The sequence below is a fragment of the Lampetra planeri genome, chromosome 40, assembly GCF_965212315.1.
Source record: "Lampetra planeri chromosome 40, kcLamPlan1.2.h2, whole genome shotgun sequence".
Taxonomy (NCBI): domain Eukaryota; kingdom Metazoa; phylum Chordata; class Hyperoartia; order Petromyzontiformes; family Petromyzontidae; genus Lampetra; species Lampetra planeri.
In genome coordinates this window covers 7,398,095-7,425,584 of record NC_136146.1, presented here as the reverse complement: position 1 = coordinate 7,425,584, position 27,490 = coordinate 7,398,095, and the positions used below count along the sequence as shown (strand labels likewise).

At 52.9% G+C, this 27,490-nt stretch overlaps 1 protein-coding gene across 2 annotated transcripts; it reads left to right on the top strand.

Moving 5' to 3' along the window:
* The first annotated feature begins 3,012 nt into the window (after positions 1–3,012).
* LOC144731816 (S-adenosylhomocysteine hydrolase-like protein 1) lies at positions 3,013–27,490 on the top strand. 2 transcript variants are annotated; one of them, XM_078613082.1, is made up of 17 exons: positions 3,013–3,131; positions 11,230–11,341; positions 12,746–12,886; positions 13,796–13,896; positions 14,660–14,762; positions 15,531–15,625; positions 17,739–17,845; positions 17,943–18,059; positions 20,088–20,151; positions 21,448–21,536; positions 21,772–21,842; positions 22,075–22,169; positions 22,303–22,401; positions 22,899–22,967; positions 23,642–23,720; positions 24,369–24,489; positions 26,667–27,490. In XM_078613082.1, exons 1-17 carry the CDS (start codon positions 3,060–3,062, stop codon positions 26,671–26,673), a joined length of 1,542 nt encoding a protein of 513 aa, XP_078469208.1. In that variant the 5' UTR covers positions 3,013–3,059; the 3' UTR covers positions 26,674–27,490. The 2 variants fall into 2 exon arrangements, with proteins under 2 accessions (XP_078469208.1, XP_078469207.1); XM_078613081.1 differs by having other exon boundaries at positions 12,743–12,886.

Here is a 27,490-nt window from a genome sequence, read left to right as displayed (position 1 = left end):
TTATGGACGGCCCCTTAGCCGAACTCGCCTCGCCGAACTGCCGCAACGCCACTCCCTCCCTTTGATGACGTCACCCATGTGAATTTGAGGGCAAATGGTATTTACGCTGATATCCCTCTAAGCATCCAGCTGTGGATCGACCAATGCTGCTGATGATGATGGCAGCGTGGCCACGACCTTAGCAGGGACCGGCTGAGCGGTGATTCGTCACGCTCAATGGCCGTGTGACGTCAGCAAACACGTGTTGTCCATCATGGCCGCACGTCGGGTCTGTACGCGAGGTCGATGAAATGAGTGCGAGGAGAAGGAGCGATGAAAATGAGCTCGCGTGCAAGGATGTGCTAGGTGGATCGTTACGTGGTAGGGTTGTGAGAGATGGCGAAGGCTCGCGGAGGCCTTTATCTAGCAGTAGATTGACCATGGCAGTCCGTGGATGCGACGTCACGATTGGTCAATGATGATTAAATGACGCACAATCATCAGCAGACAATTATTTTCCTGTCACTCCACATTAACACAGACATGTTGTTCTACACATGCAGTCAACCAAACGGCCTTCCTCCTGCAAGTGCGACATTTAATCAGCATTGGTTCAGCAAAAGCAAAAACTCGGAACCGGTTCCGACGTTCAGTATCTCGTCAGCTATCGAGATGGCCTAAAGTAGATCATTAACTGGCAGATAACGTGAGCAAATGCAGTCCAATGTATGGGTTCGAATTATGGGGCTATTAATAAGGGTCATTGCCCGACATGTCGTCTATAAGATTTGTTTTTTTATACTGGTAGGAACCTCTGGTTACACCAGCCCACAGGGGATTATTGTGTCCGTCCGTCGTGCAGGGAGGGGCTGGGTGAGGAGGGAGGGGCTGGGTGGGGAGGGGAGGGTGGGGAGGGGCTGGGTGGGGAGGGGCTGGGTGGGGAGGGTGGGGCTGGGTGGGGGGTGGGAGGGGTGGGGCTGGGTGGGGAGGGGCTCGTCACCCCGTGGTGCCCTTATAAAACTCAACGTGTAACCTACTCACGCCGGCTTGTGCCCGCCCTCGCAGTCGGGTATATTTGCGGAATACACCACGCCGCCGTTGACCCTGGCCATTGACCGAGCAACCCAACGTTCTTACCAGCTCCCTCCACAGGAATGTGTTTATTTTAAGGCCCTCCTCAAGCACGTTTTCGCCCTTGTCTGTGACAGGCGATGGCTGCACCTCGCTTAGCTCAACTCGCGTGGCTCTCGTGCATTATTCGTGAATGCCCAAGCACCTGAATGGAATCCCATCGGTGCACACGTGTCCCTGTGGTTAACGCTCCAATCTAGGTGACAATGTTATGCAGGGCAAGCGATTGTTTGTGATAGCTTCACCCGCAATTGCTTTTGACATCGTATATCCGCGTCTGTTTACTATATGTGAGTGCAATAGTCAACCATATACTTTCATACCCCGATTTACGTCTCCCCCTTTTACGTCGTTTCGCAAATACGTCGTCACTTAATGAATACCACGACCTGATTTGCGTCGCATCAAACCCACACTTACGTCGATGACATCATCTTCCGTCCATTCTCGTATCCGTCGTCTCAGCGTTCGCCTCCATCTACCGCTGTAAATCGCTTTGATTTACGTCGTTTCGATATTCGTCGTCGCACCTTTCAGGAACGCATCTCCGACGTAAGCCGAAGAATGACTGTGTACACGTTACAGGACAGGGGAGCGGTAGTGCAGCGGCTAGCGCACTGCACTACGAACCCGACGACCGGAGTTCGATTCCTGCTCATGGTCAACACCAGTGACGATTATGTAAACCGGTCTGGACCTCCCCTAAGTCGACTCAGCCTCAAATTAGTATGTGGTGTGTAACATCGTCACTAGAGACAAAGGCGGTTGGACGCGGTGCTGGCCATCCCCTCCGTGTGCCGTTCCGGCCTTCATAGGTGTTCGCTAACAGCACTTGCCCCAACAGTCTGTAAAGCCTATACGGGGGATCTTTGTCTTTGTACATGATTTAGTCACAATGCTGCTGCGTTGGCTTTGGTGCACCAGCACAATTCATAGAGAACAAAAGCAATGACACATTCGTCACTAAGGGGCCGTCCATAAATGACGTCACGCACCTAGAGGGGGGGGGGGGTCAGACATTTGTGACGATGTGTGACGATGTGTGACGAAAGGGGGGGGGGGGGGGTGAGAAATGTGACGTCACGTGAAAATGTGCAAATTTAAATAAATATAGACAACACGTTCTACTTAATTAAATAGACTTTCTAATACATGTTTTATATTTTTAATAAATGGTAGTGTCAAAGTACAGCGCCACATTTAATACGCACTACAAGGACAATAGTTTAAAGCGATTTGAAGCATGTTTTCTTTTTTTGGGGGGGGGCAGAGCTTTGTGACGTCATATTTGAGGGGGGGGGGGTCTGACTTTTTGTGACGCCGTGTAACGAAGGGGGGGGGGTCAAAAATCGTCCAAAATCGCGTGACGTCATTTATGGACGGCCCCTAATACCGTGGTGCCTTTAATAGGAAACAAAACATGTATATAAAAATATAACAGGCGACGTTTCGGGCAACGGCCCTTGTGTGTCTATAGCTCATGAACTTGGAACTTTGCCCCGCACGAAACATCGTTAAGCTCCGCCCTTCTGCGCAAGCTCCGCTGGCCCCGCCCCTTTCTCTCAGCCCCCGAGGCCCCGCCCCTCCCTCTCAGCCGGCCGAGGCCCCGCCCATCCCCACAGGCCACGCCCCTCTCTCATCCCCCGGAGGCCCCGCCCATCCCCACAGGCCACGCCCCTCCCTCTCATCCCCCCGAGACCCCGCCCATCCCCACAGACCACGCCCCTCCCTCTCATCCCCCGAGGCCCCGCCCATCCTCACAGGCCACGCTCCTCCCTCATCCCCCTGAGGCCCCGCCCATCCCAACAGGCCACGCCCCCTCTCATCCCCCGAGGCCCCGCCCATCCACACAGGCCACGCCCATCCTATCCGGCCACGCCCCTCCCAAGCCCCGCCCCCTCCTTCCTCCACAGTCCCCCCCCACCCATCTCCTCCACCGAGGCACAGCGATGGCGGACAACAGCGTGGAGAAGGAGGCTCCCGCCAGCGCGCAGGCCAAGAGCGAAGTGAAGGTTCGCAAGGTGAGCGGCGAGAGGCAGCGACGGTGGAGAGGGGTGGACTCGCTCGCACGAGGGATGATAGTGTCGTCGTCGTGGTGGTGGTGGTGATGGTGGTTGGTGGTGGTGGTATTCGTATCCCTACCGGTGTCGCGCTTTTGTCCTGACTGCAGGAGTCAAATGTGTGTCAGTGCATGCGTTGTGTGTCGGTGTGTGTGCGTTATGTGTGTCGTGTGTGCGTTGTGTGTGTCGTTGTGTGTCTCAGTGTGTGTGTGTCAGTGTGTGTCAATGTGTGTGTCGGTGTGTGCGCGGTGTGTGTCAGTGTGTGTGTGTCGGTGTGTCAGTGTGTCGGTGTGTGTGTCAGTGTGTGTGTCGTTGTGTGTGTCGTTGTGTGTGTCAGTGTGTGTGTCAGTGTGTGTCGTTGTGTGTGTCGTTGTGTGTGCGCGTTGTGTGTCAGTGTGTGTGTCGGTGTGTGTGTCAGTGTGTGTGTCGTGTGTGCGCGTTGTGTGTTCGTGTTGTGTGCGTCTTGTGTGTGTTAGTGTGTGCGCGTTGTGTGTGTCAGTGTGTGTGTCAGTGTGTGCGCGTTGTGTGTGTCGGTGTTTGCTCGTTGTGTGTGTCAGTGTGTGCACGTTGTGTGTTCGTGTTGTGTGCGTTTTGTGTGTGTCAGTGTGTGCGCCTTGTGTGTGTTGGTGTGTGCGTCTTGTGTGTGTGTGTCGGTGTGTGTGTCAGTATGTGCGCGTTGTGTGTCTGTGTGTCGGTGTGTGTCTGTGTGTCGGTGTGCGCGCGTTGTGTGTGTCGGTGTGTGTCAGTGTGTGTGTGTCAGTGTGTGCGCGTTGTGCGTGTTGTGTTTGCGCGTTGTGTGTTCGTGTTGTGTGCGTTTTGTGTGTGTCAGTGTGTGCGCGTTGTGTGTGTCGGTGTGTGTGTGTGTGTCGCGGCGTGTATGAATGTGCGCCCGCTGGGGGCACAATCCTGGGCCTCCACTAGGTAGACTCGGCCTTAAATGAGTACCTGGTGCGGTGTGTCAACTTCAGCATTGGGGGAGACAAAGGCGGCCGGTCGTGGTGTTGGACACCCACTCCCTCGTGTGCCGTGCCGGCCTTGCGTGTGTGTGGGAGAGTGCTGTATTAGTGTAGGTGCGTATGTGAGGTCGGTGCACCTTGCACCTCAAGGTACACCTAGCCTGGCACATGCGCCGTAGTGACGTCACCATCACTGAGTGGTGAATGGGCGTTGTGTGTGTGTGTGGCGAGGTGTGTGCGAGATAGTCAAGGTTCGTGCGTACGTGCGAGTGTGTGTGCGTGTTGGAGGGTTATCAATGTGGGTGAGTGGGGGCGTGTGTGTGTGTGAGAGGCTGTACGGGGGATCTTTGTGTGTGTGTAATAAATTTTGATTTAAAACTTTCGTGACTGCAGGGATTCATATTCTTGATTCTTTCGTGACTTTACCGAAAGAACCAAGAATGTGTGTGTGTAATAGTTCATGTGTGTGTGTGTGCAGGTGCGTGTGGGGAGCGGTGGTGTGGCGGTTAGCGCGCTGCGCTACGAACCTGGCAACCCGGGTTCGATTCCCGCTCACGGCCAACACCCAGTGACGATTATCTGAACCGGTCCTGGGCCTCCCCTAGGTCGACTCAGTCTCAAATGAGTACCTGGTGCGATGTGTAAACATCGCCACTGGGGAGAGAAAGGCGGCCGGGCGTGATGTTGGCCACCCACCCCCTCGTGTGGAGTTGTGTGTGTGTGTATGCAATGTGGACGTGAGAGTGTCTGAGGTGTGTGTGCGTGTCTGAGGAGCGTGTGTTTGTGCAAGGTGTGTGTGTGTGCACGGGAGTATTTGTCGAAGTGTGTTTCTTCCACGTGAGGAGCGGTGGCATAATGATTAGTGCACTGCCAAATATTGATTCCAGGTCATTGCCAATGTCATTCTTGGCTTCCTGTAGGTCGGCTCGGCCTTAAAGGAGTATCTGCAGCAGTGTTTATCATGCTGACTAACAGCAATTGCCCACACTTTGTGTCGGCGGCACATGGGGAATTTGTCAGTGAAACTAAACTGAACATTTTTATTTTATTTTACTCGGTAAGACTCACTGAGCTCGGCAGCTCTTTTTCAGAAGCGACCTGGTCAAAAATGATAACTCAACGAAGTGGCTTATCATGTGGAAATTTAAAACAGCCAACTACTCTAAACACATGCTTCTAATGTGGAGGGAAAAACCGGAGGACCCGGTGAAAAATCCACCAAACTCCAAATATACACGCATCAAGGTCGGGACCGAAACCACAACCTGCGCATACCAGGCGTGGGAGTAAAAAATTCGCCACTGCGACGCCCCGGTGTGTACCTGGGTTATTGTGAGCGGTTGTGTGTGTATGTTTCATGTTGTGTGTGTGCGTGTTTGACTGTGTCTGACTGTGTGGAGCGGTCCGCCGGGTGGCTAGAACACAGAAAAATGGCACAGTAGGGGGCACAGGTGGTGCATCGGCCAGTCGTCTCAGTCAGTCGACCCATGGCACCTGGGCCTGTCCCATGACCTTCCAGCGGGCGTTCGACACTTCACGTGGCCTTAAAGTGCACATAGCCTGGCACAAGCGCTGTGGTGACGTCTCCACCACTTTGTGGTGAATGGCAGCTGTTGTAGCGGTTAGCGCGCTGCACTACGAACCCAGTGACCTGAATTAGATTCCCGCTAACAGCCCAATATCAGTGACGATTATTGTAACCGATCCTGGGCCTCCTCTCGGTCGACTCAGCCTCAAATGAGTACCTGATGTGGTTTGTAAACATCAGCATTGGGGAGACAAAGGCGGCCGGGCTTGGTTATGGTCACCCACCCTCCCGTGCGCAGTGCTGGCATTCATAAGGTGCCTGCTAACAGCACTTGCCCCAACAGGCTGTTCAAGGCTACATTGGGGGGGGGGTGGGTGGGTCTTTATTTTTTGGAGTGGCACAGGAATGAAACTTGACGTCTCTGTGGGAGATAGTGAGATGGGGGCCCCAGTGCTTGCTCAGATTGGTGATGTGTGAATCACGCGCTCTCGCTCCCTGTGATAACAATTCAACAAACAGAGGGACGGGGTCGGCAGTTTTGTAAAACAGCACGCTTATCCAGACCTCGCAACGCTCGCCATTCACACTGCCTTAGTAATAGAGGTTTTGTTTGGGTTTGATCGCGTAAATATAAATGTGTCGTTAACCCCGTTACCACCCGACGCAGCAAATTAGTAAGGTTTGTCACGTAAACTAAACATGCCGATTGATTACTAGTTCAACACACCGGAGTGGTGGCGAGTAAACCCACAACATTTACAATTCAAGTACGACGTTTCACCGGTAATTACAACTAGCCTCATCAGGCGACAGCCATAGTTGTGGAGAATCCTAATGTTTCGGTCTTAAATAGAGGGATACATGTGATGTCATCACTTGTGAAGACCAGGGGTAAGGGGGGGGGTTAATATATATTCATATAAATGACAATGGATATCTATTATTGGTTGGGTTATTCACAGTTAATCAACATAATGTCCATCATTTATGTACATTATGTAGGTCCATTATGTATGTACATTCTGACGTTTTTGGGCCCCTACCCTGTATAGGCATGCAGTTGAATAGTGTATTACTTGATAATACGCTTCCAAGCAGCACTAAGTCTGTCGCTATTAGAACGGTAAAAAAGTATTTCTGTCGATTTTAATAGACTCTCTAATTAGTCTTGGCCAGTAGTAACAAGTTTCGCACATAACCTCAACGTTATCAAAATCAATTGAGTGTCCTTGTTGGCAAGCCGACAGTTGTGTTTAGGAGTATTTAATATATTTGTGGTGTCTGACCAACATATCACGTGCCAAAGGATCATTAGATCCACTACAAACCTTCTGTTGATGGCTTCAGTAATACATATTTATGTTAACGCGAATGCCTTCGTGTTAACACTGCCTCATAACAGTTTCGTTGAAGTTAAGTTAGCAGACAGTGTTAATCGCGAGGCTGACGTTGCAGGCAACAGTGCCTTGTTGAGGGGCACAAAGAGAGGGTAGGGGCTGGGCTGGCTATGGCTGGGCTGGCTGTCTGATTATTTAGTAGATATTAGATCTGGAAGAACCCAGATGAGCCGTGAAGCTGTTTTTTTTATCTACAAAGGTGTCTAGCCCCAAGCTGGAGTCAGCAGAAAATGACAGAGGAAGTTGCATCGAGGGATAAATAAAACAATCGCATGTAAACTCACTCCGACATGAACTCACTCGACCGTAAACTCACTCCTACATGAACTCACTTGTACATGAACTCAATCATACGTAAACAACAGAATGACTGAGAAAAACGAATAGCGATGGGTAAAATGATACACAGAGGATGGATTACTTGAATAATTATCAATGACTCTGCCGTGCGTGATCCCAATTGAGTGATTTGCTGCGTAATTGTTTTCCTTTGGGATGTATGACCAATATCGGTTACACTGGGATATTAATGCTATGGATGAAAACTGGAGAACCCCAGGAAATCTATGCAGACCAGTGGGAGAACGTACAGACTGCACTCATTCACACACGCTGACTCCCACTCATTCACCCACTCACACTCTGCAGACCATTGGGAGAACGTACAAACTGCACTCATTCACACACGTGACTTCCACTCATTCACCCACTCACACTCTGGAGATCAGTGGGAGAACGTACCAACTGCACTCATTCACCCACTCACACTCTGCAGACCAGTGGGAGAACGTACAAACTGCACTCATTCACACACGCTGACTCCCACTCACTCGCTCACCCACACTGCAGATCAGTGGGAGAACGTACCAACTGCACTCATTCACACACGCTGACTTCCACTCATTCACCCACTCACACTCTGCAGATCAGTGGGAGAACGTACCAACTGCACTCATTCACACACGCTGACTCCCACTCACTCGCTCACCCACACTGCAGACCAAGGGGAGAACGAACAAACACCACACAAAGAGAGGCACCTGAATTGGGAATTGAAGCCAGGAAATTCTTGCTGTGAGGCGTGAGCGTCACCACCGCACCGCCACCCTGCCGCCCCTTTGACTTTGTTGGGTTGTTTTGATAAGTCGTGCCTTGCATGGAAAGTTTTACATTTGGCAACTTTATTTGAATGTTCCACCCATAAACCAAATTACCTGGAATGTGCCCGGTCTTGTCACTTCTCAGAAGTTAAGCGGGGAGAAGGCCGGTTAGCCCGTGGATGGGCGACCGGAATGCACGCACAGGTTTGCAATAGGCCACCAGGGGCCTGTGCTATTTAGTGGGCAGCAGAGGGCAGTGCAGAAAAACATCCATTGCTGTCTGGTACTTGCTTTGCTCCCATGTCTATGCTCCCCAAATTCGCCAAGCCACACAAATCAGTGTGGTGAAGTATGGCCAAATCAACCACCACCACACCGCGCACTTCACGGGAATGCCCTCGAGCAGCAGTGGATTGACAAAAGGGCTGTGCGTGATGCCAGTCAGCCCATGTCCCTGCATCTGGAGTTTGCCAGGAGGGAGTGCTGTTTCTACGTGGAACCCATATTTAGTAATTTTTCGGTCTAAAACTTGGGACTGTAACGCCGGCACACAATGGCCTCCTACTAGTTTCAAATTCACGGGGATCTGTAACGTCCACTTTGACGCAGACGGCATGCAGCATTTGTACGATTGATGCTGTTACGCACCGCGGTTACAACCAGGGCAGCCCTACCGAATTTCAACCGCAAACCTCTGCCATGAGCAGTGAGTGCGCCACTGCTGGGCCACTTCGTGTTCACCGAGCGCTGCGCTTTGTGAAGAGGCGCATCTCGCCGCGGCGATCAGAGTCCAGAATCCCGCAGCCCGACTCCAGCCATTTATACTCTTAGTTCTTTCGGTAAAGTCACGTAGGTAAAAAATGAAATTAAAATTTATAAAAATAAAATTAAAAAAAATCACGACGTTTCGGAGGCAACACAAGTCTCCGTCATCAGGTGGGACCGTCACAGCTAGATTTGCTGTATCAAGTGAATCTGGCTGTGATGGTCCCACCTGATGACGGAGACTTGTGTTGCCTCCGAAACGTCGTGATTTTTATTATTTTATTTTTATTAATTTTAATTTCATTTTTTACCTATGTGACTTCACCGAAAGAACTTAGAGTATGAATCCTTGCAGTCACGAAAGCTTCAACTCTAGAATCCAGCCATTTAGTTTGCTACCAACAATCCTCGAGCCTCAGGCGCGTGAGCGAGCTCGCTCTATCCTGTGGCTCTTTTAGAAGCTATTAATCCCGTTCCCAACCGATCCCCCGAGTGTCACTTCCGTTATTTGTACGTCCGCTCCCGTTCCGTGAGGCCTTAGGAAGACCCGATACAATGTCACTCTCCAGTTCCTCTTGCATATGGCCTATGAAGAGCAACTAATGGAGATTCACCTGTCAGTGACTTAGCCTTTCTGTTGATTTGTCTGAGAGTTGCTGAATTGCAGATACACCCATTCACCCACCCAAGATCTCCACTTCGAGGGAGTTCGAGAAAGCCCCTCTGCATGGCATTTTGCCTGCCCTTCCACGCTGAGCAGATGTCTGGGAAGAGGTGTCGGAGTACCCGCACTTTACCTAACCACACGTGATCAGCCGATTGACTCGGATTGTTTGTATGTTGAAAGGTGGGACAACTGTCATCCTTGACGGTGACCGTGGCTTGGGTAAATGTCAGGGAGAGAGAGGCTGGAGATGGCGTGGGGGAGCTGTACGGTTCCGCTCGCTTTGTCCTCCGCCGCTCACTCAAGCCCCATGGACGTTGCGTAACCCCTGGCGCACGCCGACATCAGTGACAGGGTTCCTGTGGGGTACACCGCAATCCCAGCTGACATTTGGGGTCCTTCTGAGTGTTAAATGAACCCGCCTGCGACTTTGCACTGGGCATGATGGAAGGTGTAACAGTACAGTGCGTGGGGGGGGTGCCAGACCCGCAGTGCGCACCTTGGCAAGGTTTCCGAAGTCTGTTTGTGCGCATACGCTCCATACGGTGGAGTGGTGGTGCAGCGGTTGGCGCACTGCGCTACGATCCCGGCGACGCAAATTCGATTCCCGCCCACGGCCACCAACGTGGGTGAAGAATATCTAAACCGGTCCTGGGACTACCCTAGGTCGATTTTTAGTGCTGGCCACCCCAATCTCTTGTGTGCTGTGCTGTCCTTCAAAGGTTCCCGCTAACACTGTTTAACCACTTTGACAGACGGTCTACAGGGAGCTCTTTGTCTTTGTAGGTGGGTGCGTGTGGGTGTGTGCGGTGTGTGGGGGAGTGTGTGTGTGGATGCATACGTATGTGCTGTTTAATCTTCACGACCCCCACACCCGGTTCCCATGCCGACCACCCTCTCTCCTCAGAACAGAATGTGCTGCTTCCCCCACTCACAGGAATAAATAATCCGAAACATCGCCACGGTCATCACCCAGAACCGCCACCACCACTCAGCACCGCCACCAACATCCACCACCACCCTGCACCCTCCACCATCACCAACCACCACCACCACCCAGTACCGACACCACCACCACCCACCATCACCGCCAACCACCATCACCGCCACCATCACTGCCACCACCAATACAACCACCATCATCACCGGACCAGCACCACCAACCACACTTTCAAATGCACTTCTGTGGCCGTCTGGAACGGTCTTCCTTCTGATATTAGGAAGCACCTGGAGCTATGGACTTTTAAATCTAGATTGAAAACACATTTACTCCTTTTTGTTTTTAGTTTGTTGTCCTTCCCCCGCACCTCCGATTAGCGTGTTTGGCTACATATGGTGCAAAAGAAGTTCAACATACACCCAGCACTACTCCGCACCAACCAGCACCACCTAGCACTGCCACCACCACTAACTCCCGCACCACCACCAACCTCCCACCACCTAACTCCACCACCTGCCACTACCCGGCACCCACATCCACCCTCTATCAACAACATCGCTACCACCACCAGGCCAATGATAATGGCCGTGAGACCAGTTGTTTGGCCTGGGTTGCCTTAATCGGGGGCAAGAGGGGGGCTGACCCTGAATGACCTATTAAACCACCCTCGCCCCCCACCCCCCCCTCCAATCTCTCATGGCTCACACAGCAAATCCAGTTTGCTGACCAGCAGCTGGAGTTCCAGCGTCGTCCCGTCAAGACTGGACGACGCTCGCTCTCTCGTTCCATCTCGCAGTCCTCCACCGACAGCTACAGCTCGGGTACGACGTGCAAAGGGTGGGGAGCGGTGGGGAGTCACTGAGGGATAGAGATCAGGATTTGGGGGATCAGGCTGGTGAGGTGGGGCGTGCGTGTGTATGAGTGTGTGTGTGGGGAGCGGTAGTGTAGCGGTTGGCGCTCTGTATTGCGAGTTCGGCGATCCAAGTTTGATATCCAAACCGGTACTGGGCCTTTCCTAGGTCAACTCATCCTTCAATGAGTACCTCTTGAGATACATAAACATCAGTACTGGGAGGGAGACAAAAGGCGGCCGGGCGTGGTGCTGGCCACTCCACCCCATTATGTGCTATGCTGGCCTAAATAGGTGCTACTCGCTAACAAGACTTGCCCCAACAGCCTGTAAAGGCTATATGGGAGATTTTCGTCTGTGTGTATGTACAAGTGTGTGTGTGTTTGTAGGGGTCTTACCATCAGCCTGGGTATTTTGTGCCATCAAACACTCCGCCCCCTCAGCTCCCGATTGGTGATGGAGCAGTTGTGGAGAGAGTGGAGTTTCCCATACCTGGGCAGTGTGTTTATGACCAGCTCCTGTTTGACAGCAGAGGTCTCACTCCGAATCAGTCGGGCGGCATTATCTTTTCATCGGCTGCGTAAAGCTGTGCGGAAGCTACCTTGTCTGTCGCTCCGCACGAAGCTTCGGGTCTTCTTAGCCACATTCATGCCCTCCCTTCTCTTTGCTTGTGAAACGTGGATCCCTCTGGTGGAACATTTGCACCGGTTAGAAACATTCATGCTGGGCCTGTCTACGAACCATCCTGCGTTTAACCAGGCTGGATTGTGCAAGGAGCTCACAAATCCTTCAAAGATCTGGACACATTCCCATCAGTGAGCTCCTCCGGCAGGCTGGGTCATGTAGCCCGCATGCCCATCCACCGCATGCCTAAGCAGCTTCTGTTTGGCCGCATATAGGGAGCTAAATGGGCACGACATGGGCTTGGGGAGAGATGGACTGATGTGGTATGGGAGGATGTGGAGCTGAGTGGACTTGCTGAAGACTCGTACCAGTGGTGTCAAGATCGGCCTCTGTCGAGGAGGCTCATGAAGGACGCTACTGGGCAGATGGAAGCAGTCATCCTCCAACAACAACTCAGGGCAGAGGAGCGACACTCACAACAACGAGCGGAGCGCCAAGCGGCTAATATGTAGCAAGTTGGCACAGTAGGGGATACAGCTGGTGCATCTACCAGTCATCTCAGCCAGCTAACCCACCTGGATCTGTCCCGTGATCTCCTGTCAGTGAGCCTTTGACACTTCACGTGGCCTCAAAGTGCGCCTCGCACAGGCGCCTTGGCGACGTCACTGTCCCTTGGTGACGAATGGCGGGTGTTGGTGTGTGTGCGTAGAGGCTGACGAGGTGACACGAGTGCGCGTGTGTATTGTAGCAGCGTCGTACTCGGAGAGCTCTGACGATGAGGTGTCTCCGCGGGAGAAGAATCAACTCAACTCGCGGGGAGGAAGTGACTTCTGCGTCAAGAACGTGAAGCAGGCGGAGTTCGGGCGGCGCGAGATCGAGATTGCGGAGCAAGGTGCGGAGACGCGACCACGCTAACATCACCGCCACCCAGCACCGCACCCAGCACCATCCACTCATTAGCACCACCATCACATAGCAGCACCGCCATCCAGCACCACCGCCATCACCATCCACTCATTAGCACCACCATCACCACACATCAGCACCGCCACCCAGCACCGCACCCAGCACCACCGCCATCACCATCCACTCATTAGCACCACCATCACCACACAGCAGCACCGCTGCCACACAGAACCCAGCAGCCACCTCCACAACCACAACTATCGCCACCGCCTCCACGTAGCATCACCTCCTGGCTGCTGCTGATGATGTGATAAGACTGCAAACCAGTTGACGACAATGATTGCACGACGTGGGGACGATGACGTGGGGACGTGGGGAACCACAACACACGACTGTTGAACCCATGATCATAAACACACGACTCGTGAACCCAAGATCATGAACCCATGACCCATGAACCCAGAATCGTGATTGCACAACCCCAGACCTGAATAATCTCAACTCGCAACCGGCACCCTCGTCTTTGTGGGGGGGACCGGTGGGACAGTGATTAGTGCACTGCTCTACGAACCCGGTGACCCGAGGTTCCTGCTCACACCCAATGTCAGTGGCGGACATCGGAACCGGTCTTGTGCCTCACCTAGCATTTGGCCTTTAATGACCTTAAATGAGTAACTCGTGCGGTGTGTAGTAAACATCAGCACTGGGGAGACAAAGGGGGCAAGGTGTGGTGCTGGTCATCTCACTTGTATGTACCGTGCTGTCCTTCATAGGTGCTCGCAAAAAGAACTTGGCCCAACACTCGATTATGGCTTTAGGGGGGATATTTGTCTTTGTGTATGCATGCGTGTGTATACGTGTGTATACGTGTGTATACATGTGTATCTGTGTGTAGAGATGCCGGCGCTGATGGCGCTGCGGAAGCGTGCGCAGGGAGACAAGCCGCTTGCAGGCGCCCGCGTCGTTGGCTGCACTCACATCACCGCCCAGTCCGCAGTATGGGCACACACACGCACATGGGCACACATGCACGGGTACACGCACGCTCGGGCACGTACAAGTGGGTACACACATGGGCACGGGCACGGGCACAACAACAACCGCTATTCGCCACTAAGTAGCGGAGACTGCACCATGGCGCTTGTGCCAGGCTATGTGCACGTTAAGGCCACGGCTACACACATACACAAACAGGTACACACACAGGTACACACACACAGGTACACACACACAGGTACACGTGGGCACGAGTTTGATTCCCGACCATGGCTCACATCAGTGGTGAATATATGAACCTGTCCTAAGCCTCCTGTAGGTCTACTCGGCCTGAAATGATAACCTGGTGCAGGAGGTATAGCCACCCACCCCCTTGTGTGTTATGCTGGCGTTCATAGGTGCTCAATTACAGCACTTGCTCTATCAGTCTATGTAGGCTATATTTGTGGAGCTTTTCAGAGGCAGGGGGGGGATATTGGTGGGTGTGTGTGGGTATTTGAGTGTGTGTTGAAGAGCGTGTGGGACAGTGCCCCCGTCTCTCCACGTCCCCGTGTCTCCACGTCCCCGTGTCTCCACTTTCCCACGACCCTGTGTCCCCACGTCACTCGCGTCTCCACGGTCCCATGACCCCGTGTCCCTCACGTCTCCGCATCCCCTGTAAACCCATGTCTCCACGTACGTGGCTCTCCGTGTCCCCGGTACTCTGTGTGTGTGTGTTCCGTGACCCCGTGTCGTCACCTTGTCCCTGCGTCCCCGTGTGCAGGTGCTGATCGAGACTCTGACGGCGTTGGGGGCTCAGTGCCGCTGGGCCGCGTGCAACATCTACTCCACACAGAACGAGGTGGCCGCAGCGCTTGCAGAGGCCGGTGAGTGTGGGGGTGGGGAGTAGAATGAGGGTGGTGGGCTTGTTTACACAGTCACACGATCGCACGCACGCCCACTTATTCGGTACACACACTCACAGAGCGGTCACTGTGCACACACGCACATCACTCACACTTCTCGCGCCGCACACTGTGGCTGCGCGGCTGCTCCTGTCATCTGCAACTCTCTCCCGCTGCACGAACGAAACATTAACTCTCCTTCTAGCTGTAACTAGTATTGGCTAAACATACCATTGCGAAATAAATTTCCCAGCAAATCACTCCATCGGGATCGCATACGGCAGCATCAATGTTGCCCCCCCTACTGCGAAAGCTTTGCAGGATGTCCTAGACTCAGTGTAGCCTTCCTGGGTAAACAATCGGAATCATAATAACATTAATTAATAAATGGCGTGTGCGCTACACAACGGCGCTGTGTGTGCTGTGTGTGGGGAGTGATAGTGTAGCGGTTAGCACGCTGCGCTATGAACCCGGCAATCTGTGTTCAATTCCCACTCACGGCCAACACCAGTGACGATTCTTTGAACTGGTCCTAGGCTTCCCCTAGGTCAACTCAGCCTCAAATGAGTACCTGGTGTGGTGTGTAAACATTACCACTAGGAAGACAAAAGGGGCCCGGCGTGGTGCTGGCCACCTACCCCCTTGTATGCCGTGCCGACCTTCATAGGTGTTCGCTAACAGTACTTGGCCCAACAGTCCGCTAAGGTTATACGGGGGATATTTCTGTTCGTGTGTGCTGTGTGAGCGCAGGGTTCCCGGTGTTTGCATGGAAGGGTGAGTCTGAGGACGACTTCTGGTGGTGCATCAACCGCTGCCTCACCCGCGAGGGCTGGCAGCCCAACATGGTGCCGTGCACGCTCACACACTCACTCACCCACTAGATCACTCACTCGCTTATTCACACACTCACTTGCTCACACACTCACTCATGCACTCACTCACTCACTTAATTACTCACTCGCTCATTTACACACGCTCACTTGCTGACACACTCACTTACTCATACACTCACTCGCTCACGCACTTGCTCGCTCGCTCATACACACATTCACCCACAAAATCACTCACTCGCTTATTCACACACTCACTTGCTCACACACTCACTCGCTCATACACTCACTAACCCACTAAATCACTCACTCGCTCATTCACACACTCACTTGCTGACACACTCACTCACTCACTCATACACTCACTCGCTCATGCACTAGCTCGCTCGCTCATACACACACTCACCCACTAAATCACTCACTCGATCATTCACACACTCACTTGCTCACACACTCACTCGCTCATACACTCACTCGCTCATGCACTAGTTCGCTCGCTCATACACACACTCACTCACCCACTAAATCGCTCACTCGATCATTCACACACTCACTTGCTCACACACTCACTTGCTCACGCACTCACTTGCTCACACACTCACTCGCTCATACACACACTCACTCACCCACTAAATCGCTCACTCAATCATTCACACACTCACTTGCTCACACACTCACTTGCTCACACACTCACTCGCTCATACATGCACTCACTTCTAAAACACTTGTAGTGGGTCCAACTGAGTTGCAGACGTCGTTCCTTTTAGAGGCAACACTTTTACTTGTAACACCGTAACACCGTAACACACAGGGGTAACTGCCCCTTTACCAGACTACAGCGAGTTACTGCTCCAAAGGGTCGATCTCTCACTCGGGTCTCCGACCCCGTGGTTGCCTCGTAGGACAGAGAGCTTCAGCTTGAGACGTAGAGCTTCCCGCTTGTAGATGTTGAGCTTCCCGCTTGTAGATGTTGAGCTTCGAGTTTGTAGAATGCAGCGACCCCGGTCCCTCTCAGGGACCCGACTTATATCCCTCTCCGGTGGGGGCCGCTCTGCCCTCGGCCCCGTCCGCCTTCCCGAACATTCTCGTTCCCTCTCGATCCTTCTCAAGAGCTCCCTCCGGACACGTTATCACCCCCTAGTCCCCCTACTTGGGGCCCCCTGTGTGGAAATTTTGGATCACGTGTCTACGGGGTCAACCAGAGTGCCACGGCCCGGGGCAACCCTGCCCCTGGGCTGACACTCACCCCCTCTCCCTCGGGGGAGCCCCCACCACACGCTGTGCGTGGTGCCCGCACTCTCCCAGTGCTCGCCAAGCCCCGCTAGGGCTGGTGCTACACACAGCCACCCACACGGTGCTGTCCACGATGGAGACACATCGAATGGCACGACCCTTCCAGGCCGGCACCATACAGTGACATCCCCGATGTCACTACTACACACTTGTAATGAGCGACTTCCACGACACGTCGTGTAGAGAGTACTTCTTCTTTATTACTCACACTGGGCACAACACAGCCCAACACTTGTTCTTCCTCACACTGAGTATAACTCTAGGTATTAACACTTCTACTGGCTACACACACAGCCGATCACTCAGTGTGGTCCCATCGCCCTCACTCGACACACAGCCGATCACTCGGTGTGGTCCCATCGCCCTCACTCGGCTACGCCGCTGGCTGGCGGCGTGACGATGACGGCAATGGAAACCACGCAGGAGATCTTCCACGTGGCCGGTCGACTGAGAGAGATGTCGGCGAGCAGCGACGCAGCCAGGACCCAGGAGCCCCGGGTCCGCTCCCCCTTATATCCCCCCAGGCGTGGCTAGGCCCCGCCTCCGGCCATGCCCTCTCGTGGAACCTTCGAGCAGGTTCCCGGAGTATCTCGGCTAACTCCAACTGTTACCTTGCCCCAGATACACCTCCTTCTCTGATTGGTTGGTACTTAACCGTGCCCATACCCGTGATTCCCTTTCCGGCCAGCAGGTGTCACCCTGTCATTAGCACACTCACATGATCACTCTCCTACACATATGCACACTGTTGCATATTTACACTCACACTGGAAATTACTTGCTCTGACATCGTGGTTGATGCCTTCCCCGACCCCTCGTGCACCCATTCCCCCAGATCCTGGATGATGGGGGGGATCTCACGCACTGGATGTACAAGAAGTACCCGGACACGTTCAAGAAGGTGAAGGGCATCGTGGAGGAGAGCGTCACGGGCGTGCACCGGTACGCCTCGCACGCCCACGCACGCCCATGCACGCCCACACACCCACGCACGCCCACACACCTACGCGTGTGTGTGTGCGCGGCTGTGCGTGCGCAGGCTGTACCAGCTGTCCAAGGGCGGGAAGCTGTGCGTTCCGGCCATGAACGTCAACGACTCGGTGACCAAGCAGAAGTTTGACAACCTCTACAGCTGCCGCGAGTCCATCCTGGACGGGTAGGCCCAAGCGCACCTGCCTAGCATCACATGCACCGATGAACACCTAAGACTCGCGGAGATGCACAGGGTTACACATGAACACCTATAGACTCTACCCCTTGGTTCTTTCGGTAAAATAAATAATAGAATACGACGTTTCGATTCCAACACAAGCAACCGTCATCAAGTATGAATGATTGAGTAAACAAACCTAGTTAACTTAGAAATGTAATGCAATGCAACACAGAGAGTCGGCTAACACAACAGTTAACACTTTACCTGGTTGATTACGTTCTTCCAAAGATCGCTAAATTTGAAGTTCAGTGTGAGTTGTGTGGAAATCCTCCCCGTAGAGGTGGTTCAAACTTGATTTGAAGCTTTCGTGACTGTAGGAATTACTCTTTGGTTCTTTCAGTAAAGTCACGTAGAAATAAAATAAAATAAATAATAGAATACGACCCATAGACTCGCACAAAGACTCACAGGCTTGCACAAAGACCCATAGACTCACAGAGAGACCCACAGACTCACACAGGGACTCACAGACTCACACAGGAACACACAGACTCACACAGGGACATACAGACTCACACAGAGACACACAGACTCACACAGAGACACACAGACTCACACAGAGACACACAGACTCGCACAGGGACACACAGACTCACACAGGGACACAGACTCACACAGGGACACACAGACTCACACAGAGACACACAGACTCACACAGAGACACACAGACTCATTCAGAGACTCACAGACTCACACAGGGACACACAGACTCACACACGGACACACAGACTCACACAGGGACACAGACTCACACAGGGACACACAGACTCACACAGGGACACACAGACTCACACAGGGACACACAGACTCACACAGGGACACACAGACTCACACAGAGACTCACAGACTCACACAGGGACACACAGACTCACACAGGGACACACAGACTCACACAGGGACACACAAACTCACACAGGGACACACAGACTCACACAGGGACACACAGACTCACACAGAGACACATATGCTCACACAGAGACTCGCAGAGAAACCCACAGACTCACAGAGAGACCCACAGACTCACACAGAGACACACAGACTCACATAGGGACATACAGACTCACACAGGGACACACAGACTCACACAGAGACACACATACTCACACAGAGACACACAGACTCACACAGAGACACACAGACTCACACAGGGACACACAGACTCACACAGGGACACACAGACTCACACAGGGACACACAGACTCATTCAGAGACTCACAGACTCACAGAGGGACACACAGACTCACACAGGGACACACAGACTCACACAGGGACACACAGACTCACACAGGGACACACAGACTCACACAGGGACACACAGACTCACACAGGGACACACAGACTCACACAGAGACACATATACTCACACAGAGACTCGCAGAGAAACCCACAGACTCACAGAGAGACCCACAGACTCACACAGAGACACACAGACTCACACAGGGACACACAGACTCATTCAGAGACTCACAGACTCACAGAGGGACACACAGACTCACACAGGGACACACAGACTCACACAGGGACACACAGACTCATTCAGAGACTCACAGACTCACATAGGGACGTACAGACTCACACAGGGACACACAGACTCACACAGAGACACACATACTCACACAGAGACACACAGACTCACACATAGACACACAGACTCGCACAGGGACTCGCAGAGAGAGCCACAGACTCACAGAGAGATTCACAGACTCACAGAGAGGCCCACAGACTCACACAGAGACACACAGAGACCCACAGACTCACACAGGGACTCGCAGAGAGACCCACAGATTCGCACAGAGACACACAGACTCGCACAGGGACTCGCAGAGAGACCCACAGACTCGCACAGAGACTCACAGAGAGACCCACAGACTCACAGAGAGACCCACAGACTCGCAGAGAGACCCACAGACTCGCCCATCATACCACTGTGAGCTGTGAGCTGTGAGTTCCGTGTGCCCTTGTTGCCCCCAGGCTCAAGAGAACGACGGACATCATGTTTGGAGGAAAGCAGGTGGTGGTGTGTGGCTACGGGGAGGTGAGCGGAGTCGCGTGTCCTGGTGTCACCTTGTGAGACGAATCGCCAAATTGCGCAGATCAGCGCAGCCCTTTGTATTAGAGAATGGCCCGTGGAAGCGGATATCACAGAGCTACCTCAGGGAGTCCTTCAATTGACCTCTGGCCCATATAGCAAGGGGCACTATTTCTCCATCTGCCCTACCACAGATAGCCATGTTCATATCATGACTCTTAAACTGATATTTTAATTCTCAAAGCTGACATGAATGTGGTGTCGTGATGACCTGGTTGAGGCCGTCAACTCACTACACTTTAGAACCCGGTTCAAATCCAGGCTGTGGCTGAAACGCGGATGGAACTTTGGTTCTCCGCGGTGCCGACTTAGCGTCTCTGACCTCTGAGCCCCACTCGGTGGCCACCCAAAAAATCCTGGGAAGTAATCTTCTAAGAAACAAAACGAAACGAGGATGCTTTATCCATCCAGAGAGGCGGCGGATCAGCACAAGAGCCGGGCGAGTGGCTCACGGTCGAGAGGTTTGCGAGGTTACATCCTGGGTAAGACAAGAGCACGGTGCAGTTCTTCAGGAAATGCTCAACGTTTTTGCATAATGTACATAGGCCGCCGAGTGCCTCTGTATACGATGAGTTTTTCTCATCGTTTAGAAATCTTATTTATGTTTAGGGGTTGACTCATCATCCTTCCCTGGGTTGATAAAACGAGCACTTTGTGGAGAGGTCAACAATGGGTTGGCCTTTTGGGTAGACTCGCCCCTGCCATAGGAATGAGGAATTTCCACCATTGGCTCATGGCTGTGAACAGGAGAAAAGCACTGCATCAATGCTCATTTGAGCAGGAATCACTTGGATTTGATTTGGACACTCGGCGTGTGTGGCGTGTGTGTAGGTTTCTCAGTGTGTGCGTGTTTGTTTTCACATTTGCATGTCGCTTTGTTGCGTGTGTACGTATGTGTGTGCATGTGTGTGCATGTGTATCGGGGAGCGATTTGGTAATGCTTGGCACTGGGCTATGAACCTGTGTGACCCAAGTTTGATTCGTGCCCACGGTCAACACGAGTGGCGAATATCCGAACCGGTCCTGGGCCTCTCCTAGGTCGACTCGACGTTAAATGAGTACCCGGTTTGTTGCGTAAACATCAGCACTGGGGACACAAAGGCGGTCAGGCGTGGTGGTGGCCACCCACCCCCTCATGTGCCGTGCCAGCCTTCGTAGGTGCTCGCTAACAGCACTTGCCCCAACAGTCTGTTAAGGCTATACGGGGGGGGTGGGATCTTTGTTTTTGTTGTCTTTGTGTAGGTGGGTAAAGGGTGCTGCGCCGCCCTGAAGGGCATGGGCGCCGTGGTCTATGTCACCGAGGTCGACCCGATTTGCGCCCTCCAAGCCTGGTGCATTTACACACTCGCACACTGGCTCGCACTCGCTGGCACGCAGTCGCTGACACACTCGCTGACACACACTCACTGGCACACACTCGCTCGCACACACTCGCTCGCACACACTCGCTTACACACCTGCACACTCGGAAACTATTTTTTTCACTCGCTCAAATATTCGCGCGTACACACACCGGCACACAGTCGCACACACACACACTCACCGCGTGCCGTCCCTCTCTTGCAGCATGGACGGCTTCCGGGTGGTGAAGCTGAGTGAGGTGATCCGACAGGTGGACATCGTCATCACCTGCACGGGTAACGCACTCTCTCCTACGCTCGCTCACGCTCGCTCGCTCAGACTGTCGTACACTTGCCCACACACGCTCGCTCACACTCGCCCACAATTGCTCACAGTCACCTACAACATTTACAATCGCATTCTCTATGAAGTGGGGGTGACGTCACCACAGCACTTGGGTGGGGGGGCATCGGGGCACAGGGAGGGTGGGGGCCACGTGAGTGATTGTTAACATCGCTGGCGCCGCAGGCAACAAGAACGTGGTGACACGCGAACACCTGGACCGGCTGAAGAATGGCTGCATCGTGTGCAACATGGGCCACTCCAACACGGAGATCGACGTGGTGAGCACACCCGGTTGCTCACTCACTCGCTCGTTCACTCGCTCGGTCACACTCTCTTGTTCACGCTCGCTGGTGTGTGTTGAATCATCGTGTGTCCCCTCCCCCCCCGTCCCCTCCCGCCCCACCCCCCCAGGCGAGTCTGCGCACGCCAGACCTCACGTGGGAGCGGGTGCGCTCGCAGGTCGACCACATCATCTGGCCCGACGGGAAGCGCATCCTGCTGCTGGCCGAGGTGCGTCACTAAACGTAGCAACCACCGTTCCCCGCTAAGTGGCGGTGACCTCACTACTGCGCTTGTGCCAGGCTCGGTGCACTTTGAGGCCATCGCGTGAATTGTCGGAAGGCCCGCTGCTGGCAGGAGGTCACGGGACACTCAGGTGCCATGGATTGACTGACTGAGATGGCTCGCAGGTGCACCAACTGTGTGCTCCCCCCACCGTGCCAACTTGCTGCAATTCAGCTGCCCGGCGGTCTGCTCGTCGTTGTGATCATCAGACACTGCACTTGTGCACCGCACAGGAACACCGCTCTCACCACACACACTCGCATACACACCGAGAACCGACCAACACCACCAGCCACACCACAACATCAAACCATACAGCCACACAGCAATCGCACCATGCCACGCCGTACCACATGCACAGGCACTTGCTCGACTGTGTTTGTTGTGTGGAGGATGCTGGGTGGTGTGGGGGATGCTGGATAACGTATTCATGTCGCTCTCAGGGTCGCCTGCTTAATCTCAGCTGCTCCAGCGTCCCGTCCTTCGTGTTGTCCATCACCGCCACCACGCAGGTACGCTTTCGATGTCCTTTACGTGCCATTCAGTTTCATTTATTAGGTATAGCCCTGTGAGCCATTCGGCTCTTGAATCAGGTGCAACCGCAACAACAAAAAACATGAAACAAAAACATGAACAAGAAAACATCTTAAAGTGACTATGTGACTAAGTGCAAAAAGAAAATCCAGGAAAAGACAGCAAAATATTCCACAAAAAGCACCATACACCAACGCTGTGTGCAAAAATCCCAGTGGGATGCAAGTCAAACAACAACAACCACAAGACAACTTAGATTAAGGCCATCAGTCTAACTCCGTACTACAACAAACAAACATGGCCAAACCAAAACACGTTTTCGAATCACCAAAATAAGGCCATAAAAGCAATGTAACAGTGATCATAGGAACTGTGACCGAATTTTCACAACGACATAAACAACATGTACCACCAAACCCTGCAGCCATAGCTGGCTGCATGAGTCACTCCACAACAGCAGGAGCATCATTGACCCTCTCCTCCTGACCATCAGATCATAGGTCAGTGCCGCGGCCTTGTACATTAACTCCGGCGATAGACACGAGTCGGCTGTTGAACGGCGACCTCTCCACCTGTGCTAAATCCTTCCCTTTCTCCACACTGACCCCCCCCCGCTTCTCCCACCCCTTCACTGCTGTCACCACCCCGGCAGGCCCTGGCACTGATTGAGCTGTACAACGCCCCGGAGGGCCGCTACAAGCAGGACGTCTACCTGCTGCCCAAGAAAATGGGTAACGTGCGCCAGAGATGTCCGCTTGCTTCCACTCGCTTACTTGCTCGGCCAGCCACTCAACTGCTCACCAACTCGCTCACCTGTCACTTGGTCACTTGCCGAACTGCTTCCCCACCCGCCTGCTTACCCGCCCAGTTTCTCGCTCGCCCACTCAATGGCTCACTTGCGAAACTGCTCACCCTCACCTGCTCATCCATTCACCTGATCTCACCCACTTATTTACACACGATCCTACTTGCTCAGCTGTACACATGTCGCATGTGTGTCACTGTACAGTCGTGTGTGTAAATAGATGCGTGCATCTCCATGCATTTCAAATTATTGCATGCGCGTATGTGTGTACACAGATGAGCGGTGGCACAGCAGTTAGTGTGCTGCACTTTGAATCTGGTGCCCGGAGACCCAAGTTCGATTCCCGCTCATGGCCGACACCAGACAATTATCAGAACCAGTCCTGGGCCTCGCCTAGGTCGGCTCAGCTTCAAATGAGTACCTGGTGCGATGTGTAAACATAGACAGCTGGGCATGGTGCCGGCCACCGACACCCTCGTGTGCCGTGCCGACCTTCATAGGCGCTACTCACGAACAGCGGTTGCCCCAATGGTTCCGTTGAGGCTACATGGGGGATCTTTGTCTTTGTGCACAGATGAGTACGTGGCGAGTCTGCACCTGCCGACGTTCGACGCGCACCTGACAGAGCTGACGGACGAGCAGGCCAAGTACCTGGGCATCAACAAGAACGGACCCTTCAAGCCCAACTACTACAGGCACGTGCCACGCACACCCACAGTCAGCCAGGAGGCGGTGGTGGTGATAGCCACGCTGCTGCACGTGGCCGCCCGCAATCCAGTGCTTCGGAGACAGCAGCCTCCACATGTGCTAATCGCACCTCCAATTAGCACCGTTGGCTGCGAACAGTGCGAAAGAATATGATAATTGTTTTTTTACCCTTCTATCTGGCAACAAAACTGACACCTTTTTTTACAAGGAATCATGTTTGCATAGACCACAATACCTGCAGTCATAATGCAAAAAAAACACAACTCTGCTAATGTATGCACTGTCCTTGAAGTTGATTGGTCCACACCCGAGACAGCTTTCCTTAGAGCCTAGTCTCACATGGGTTGGACCAGATGACGCCAAAAGGCGCAATCAACTTCAAGGACAGTGCATACATTATCAGAGTTATGTTTTTTGTTTGCATTATGACTGCAGGTATTGTGGTCTATGCAAACATGACTCCTTGTAAAAAAGGTGTCAGTTTTGTTGCCAGATAGAAGGGTAAAAAAACAATTATATTTTTTACTGGCAAATGAGGTTCCAATGGTGAGTGCGAAAGAAGTTCAACATACATACAGCGAGGGTTTGTGGATCTCATTGATGTTGCCAAACGTTCCCGTGAGCGTTAACGAGGAGCTATACCCTGGCTTGCCTGGAGAATGCTGTACAGCAAAGTGGGGACCAATCTCCATCTGTTCCAGCTGTACGGTATCTAATGCTGCTCCCTCGCACGTGTGGGGTTTCTCTAGGTTTCTTGTCACGTGTAAAACACACATTTATCGGCTGAAAACATCTTTATACAACTTTGTGTTTTGCAAATTGTGCAGCTGCTATATAAACGCAATATAATTACACATGGATCCCCCGTGTAGCCTCAAACAGGCTGTTGGTCAAGTGCTGTTAGCGAGCACCAATGAAGGCCAACATGGCGTACAAGAGGGTGGTGTGGTTAGCATCACGCCCGGTCATCTTTGCCACTCCAGTCCTGATGTTTATACACGGCACCAGTTAATCATTTTAAGCTGAGTCGACCTAGAGAGGGCCCGGACCGGTGAAAGTATTTGTCACAGATGTTAGTCGAATTCGGGTTACCAAGTTCGTAGAGCAGTGTACTAGGCACTTCGCCAACACTCTCCATATACAAACACACACACACCCGGGTTTCACTTTGGGTCCCTCATCAGTTACAGGAAGCGTTAAGAGTTGGGCAACGACGAGGGCGGCTGTGGTTAGGGCAACCACGCAGTCACATGTCGTCCGTGCGACGCGCATAACCAACCCAGTGCCAAGTCGGCGTGCCAAGTCACCCACAGCCGCATTCCAGTCAGTCGAGTCTGATCCGGGACCACGGGGCTAAGCCGGAGGCCCGTGTGCGAGTGTAAGTGATTTGTCGCGGCGGTGTAAGGCGGTCTAATCCGAGTTCGAGGCTTCCTGCCACCACCACCGAGTAGCGACGAGCTGTCTGCCAATGACCCTGCCGCTGGTCACCCTCGTCGTTGTTGCTGCTGCTGCTGCTGTTGTTGCTCGCGTGTGCGCGAGCGATACTCTCCATGGGTGCACTCCGTCGCGCTGATTCCTTTTTGGGGCAGTGCCCCTTGTTGCAGAGCTTCTCGGTTCCAATCCGAAAGGCTGGCCTGGTCAATACTGCGGTGTGCGTGCATGTTAGCCGTAAATTAATGTGCGCCGCCGTTCGGTTTGCTCGCCGTGGACGTTGGAGATCCGGTGACGTTCAAAATGAGAAGAACGTTGCATTCCAGCGTCACGGATCAAATTTGCTAAATTGGCAAAATATTACTCCTTAACCTAATTACTTAGGTCAGACCACACGGCATCATCGCCCACTACTGGCACACTGTACCCTGCCTTTTCGTGACAGCCTTGCGCTGTATGAATGGCACGAATACCACATGCACAAATGGTTGTTGTCTAGAAAACTGCAAACCCTTTAATTATTAAAATGCTTCTTGCGGCTTTTGCCCCCTTTGGTTGGTCACCCTCGTGGCCTTGCGTGACGGCGAGGTGGGGATGACAGATATGGGAGGCCTTCATCCAGTAGATCATTGCTACTGCTGCTAATGGATGATGATTGCTAACACCAGGCTGCTGGTGTGCGTGCGTGCGTGCGCGTCCATGCATGTGTATGCGTGTGCGTGCGTGTGTTTAGGTACTAGCCCCTGGCCGGGCCAGCTGGCGGGGCGCTGGGAGGATGAGCACCACCTGACCAAGCTCTCATCCCCTCCCCGTGCCCACCGTACGTAGCCCGGCAGTGGTAATCTCGGAAACGAAATCGGCGTCTTTCATTTTAGTCGACGGTGACTGCGAATGTCGCCCCAGCCAGCGAGCGGAACGCACGACGCGACGGAATTAGCGAGCCTGAGCGAAGACGCAGATCGAGATAATTTAGTGGCGCTATTAGAGACGGCAGTCCACTGAGGAAGACCAAGAGATGCTAATTTGCTGTAAACAAAGATTTATCGAGTTCACTGATTGCCCGAGCTGACAGTAGTGAGGGGGTAGGAATCGCGCGCCCCTCACTCGGACATTGAACAATTCGGAGCGTGTGACCAAATGTGTGACTGCTTTAGTCACTCAACCAATAGGACGAATAATGAAACTCACGGACTCTGAAGACTTTATGAAACTCCATGTGGGTCTCTGGGTCTCTGCGTAAGTCTATGGGTCGCTTGTGTGAGTAAGAGTCCAAATAGTCCATAGACTCACTCAAGAGGCCCATAAACCAGTGGACTACATTTTTGACTGCTTTGTTGATCACACGCAGAGGACGACTCGATGAAATCCGCAGACTGAGGCTCGATTAAAACTCCACAGATTGCCGTTGACCGGACCTAAGACTAAAATAAAAACCGCTGACGTGTTTAGCACTGCCGGTGTTGATCACTGTACTCCTCGTAGCATTTCAGTCGTGATGGGTGTAGTAAATGAGGTAGAAAAGAATTTCGATGTTCGATACAAATCTCAACGTCTTCA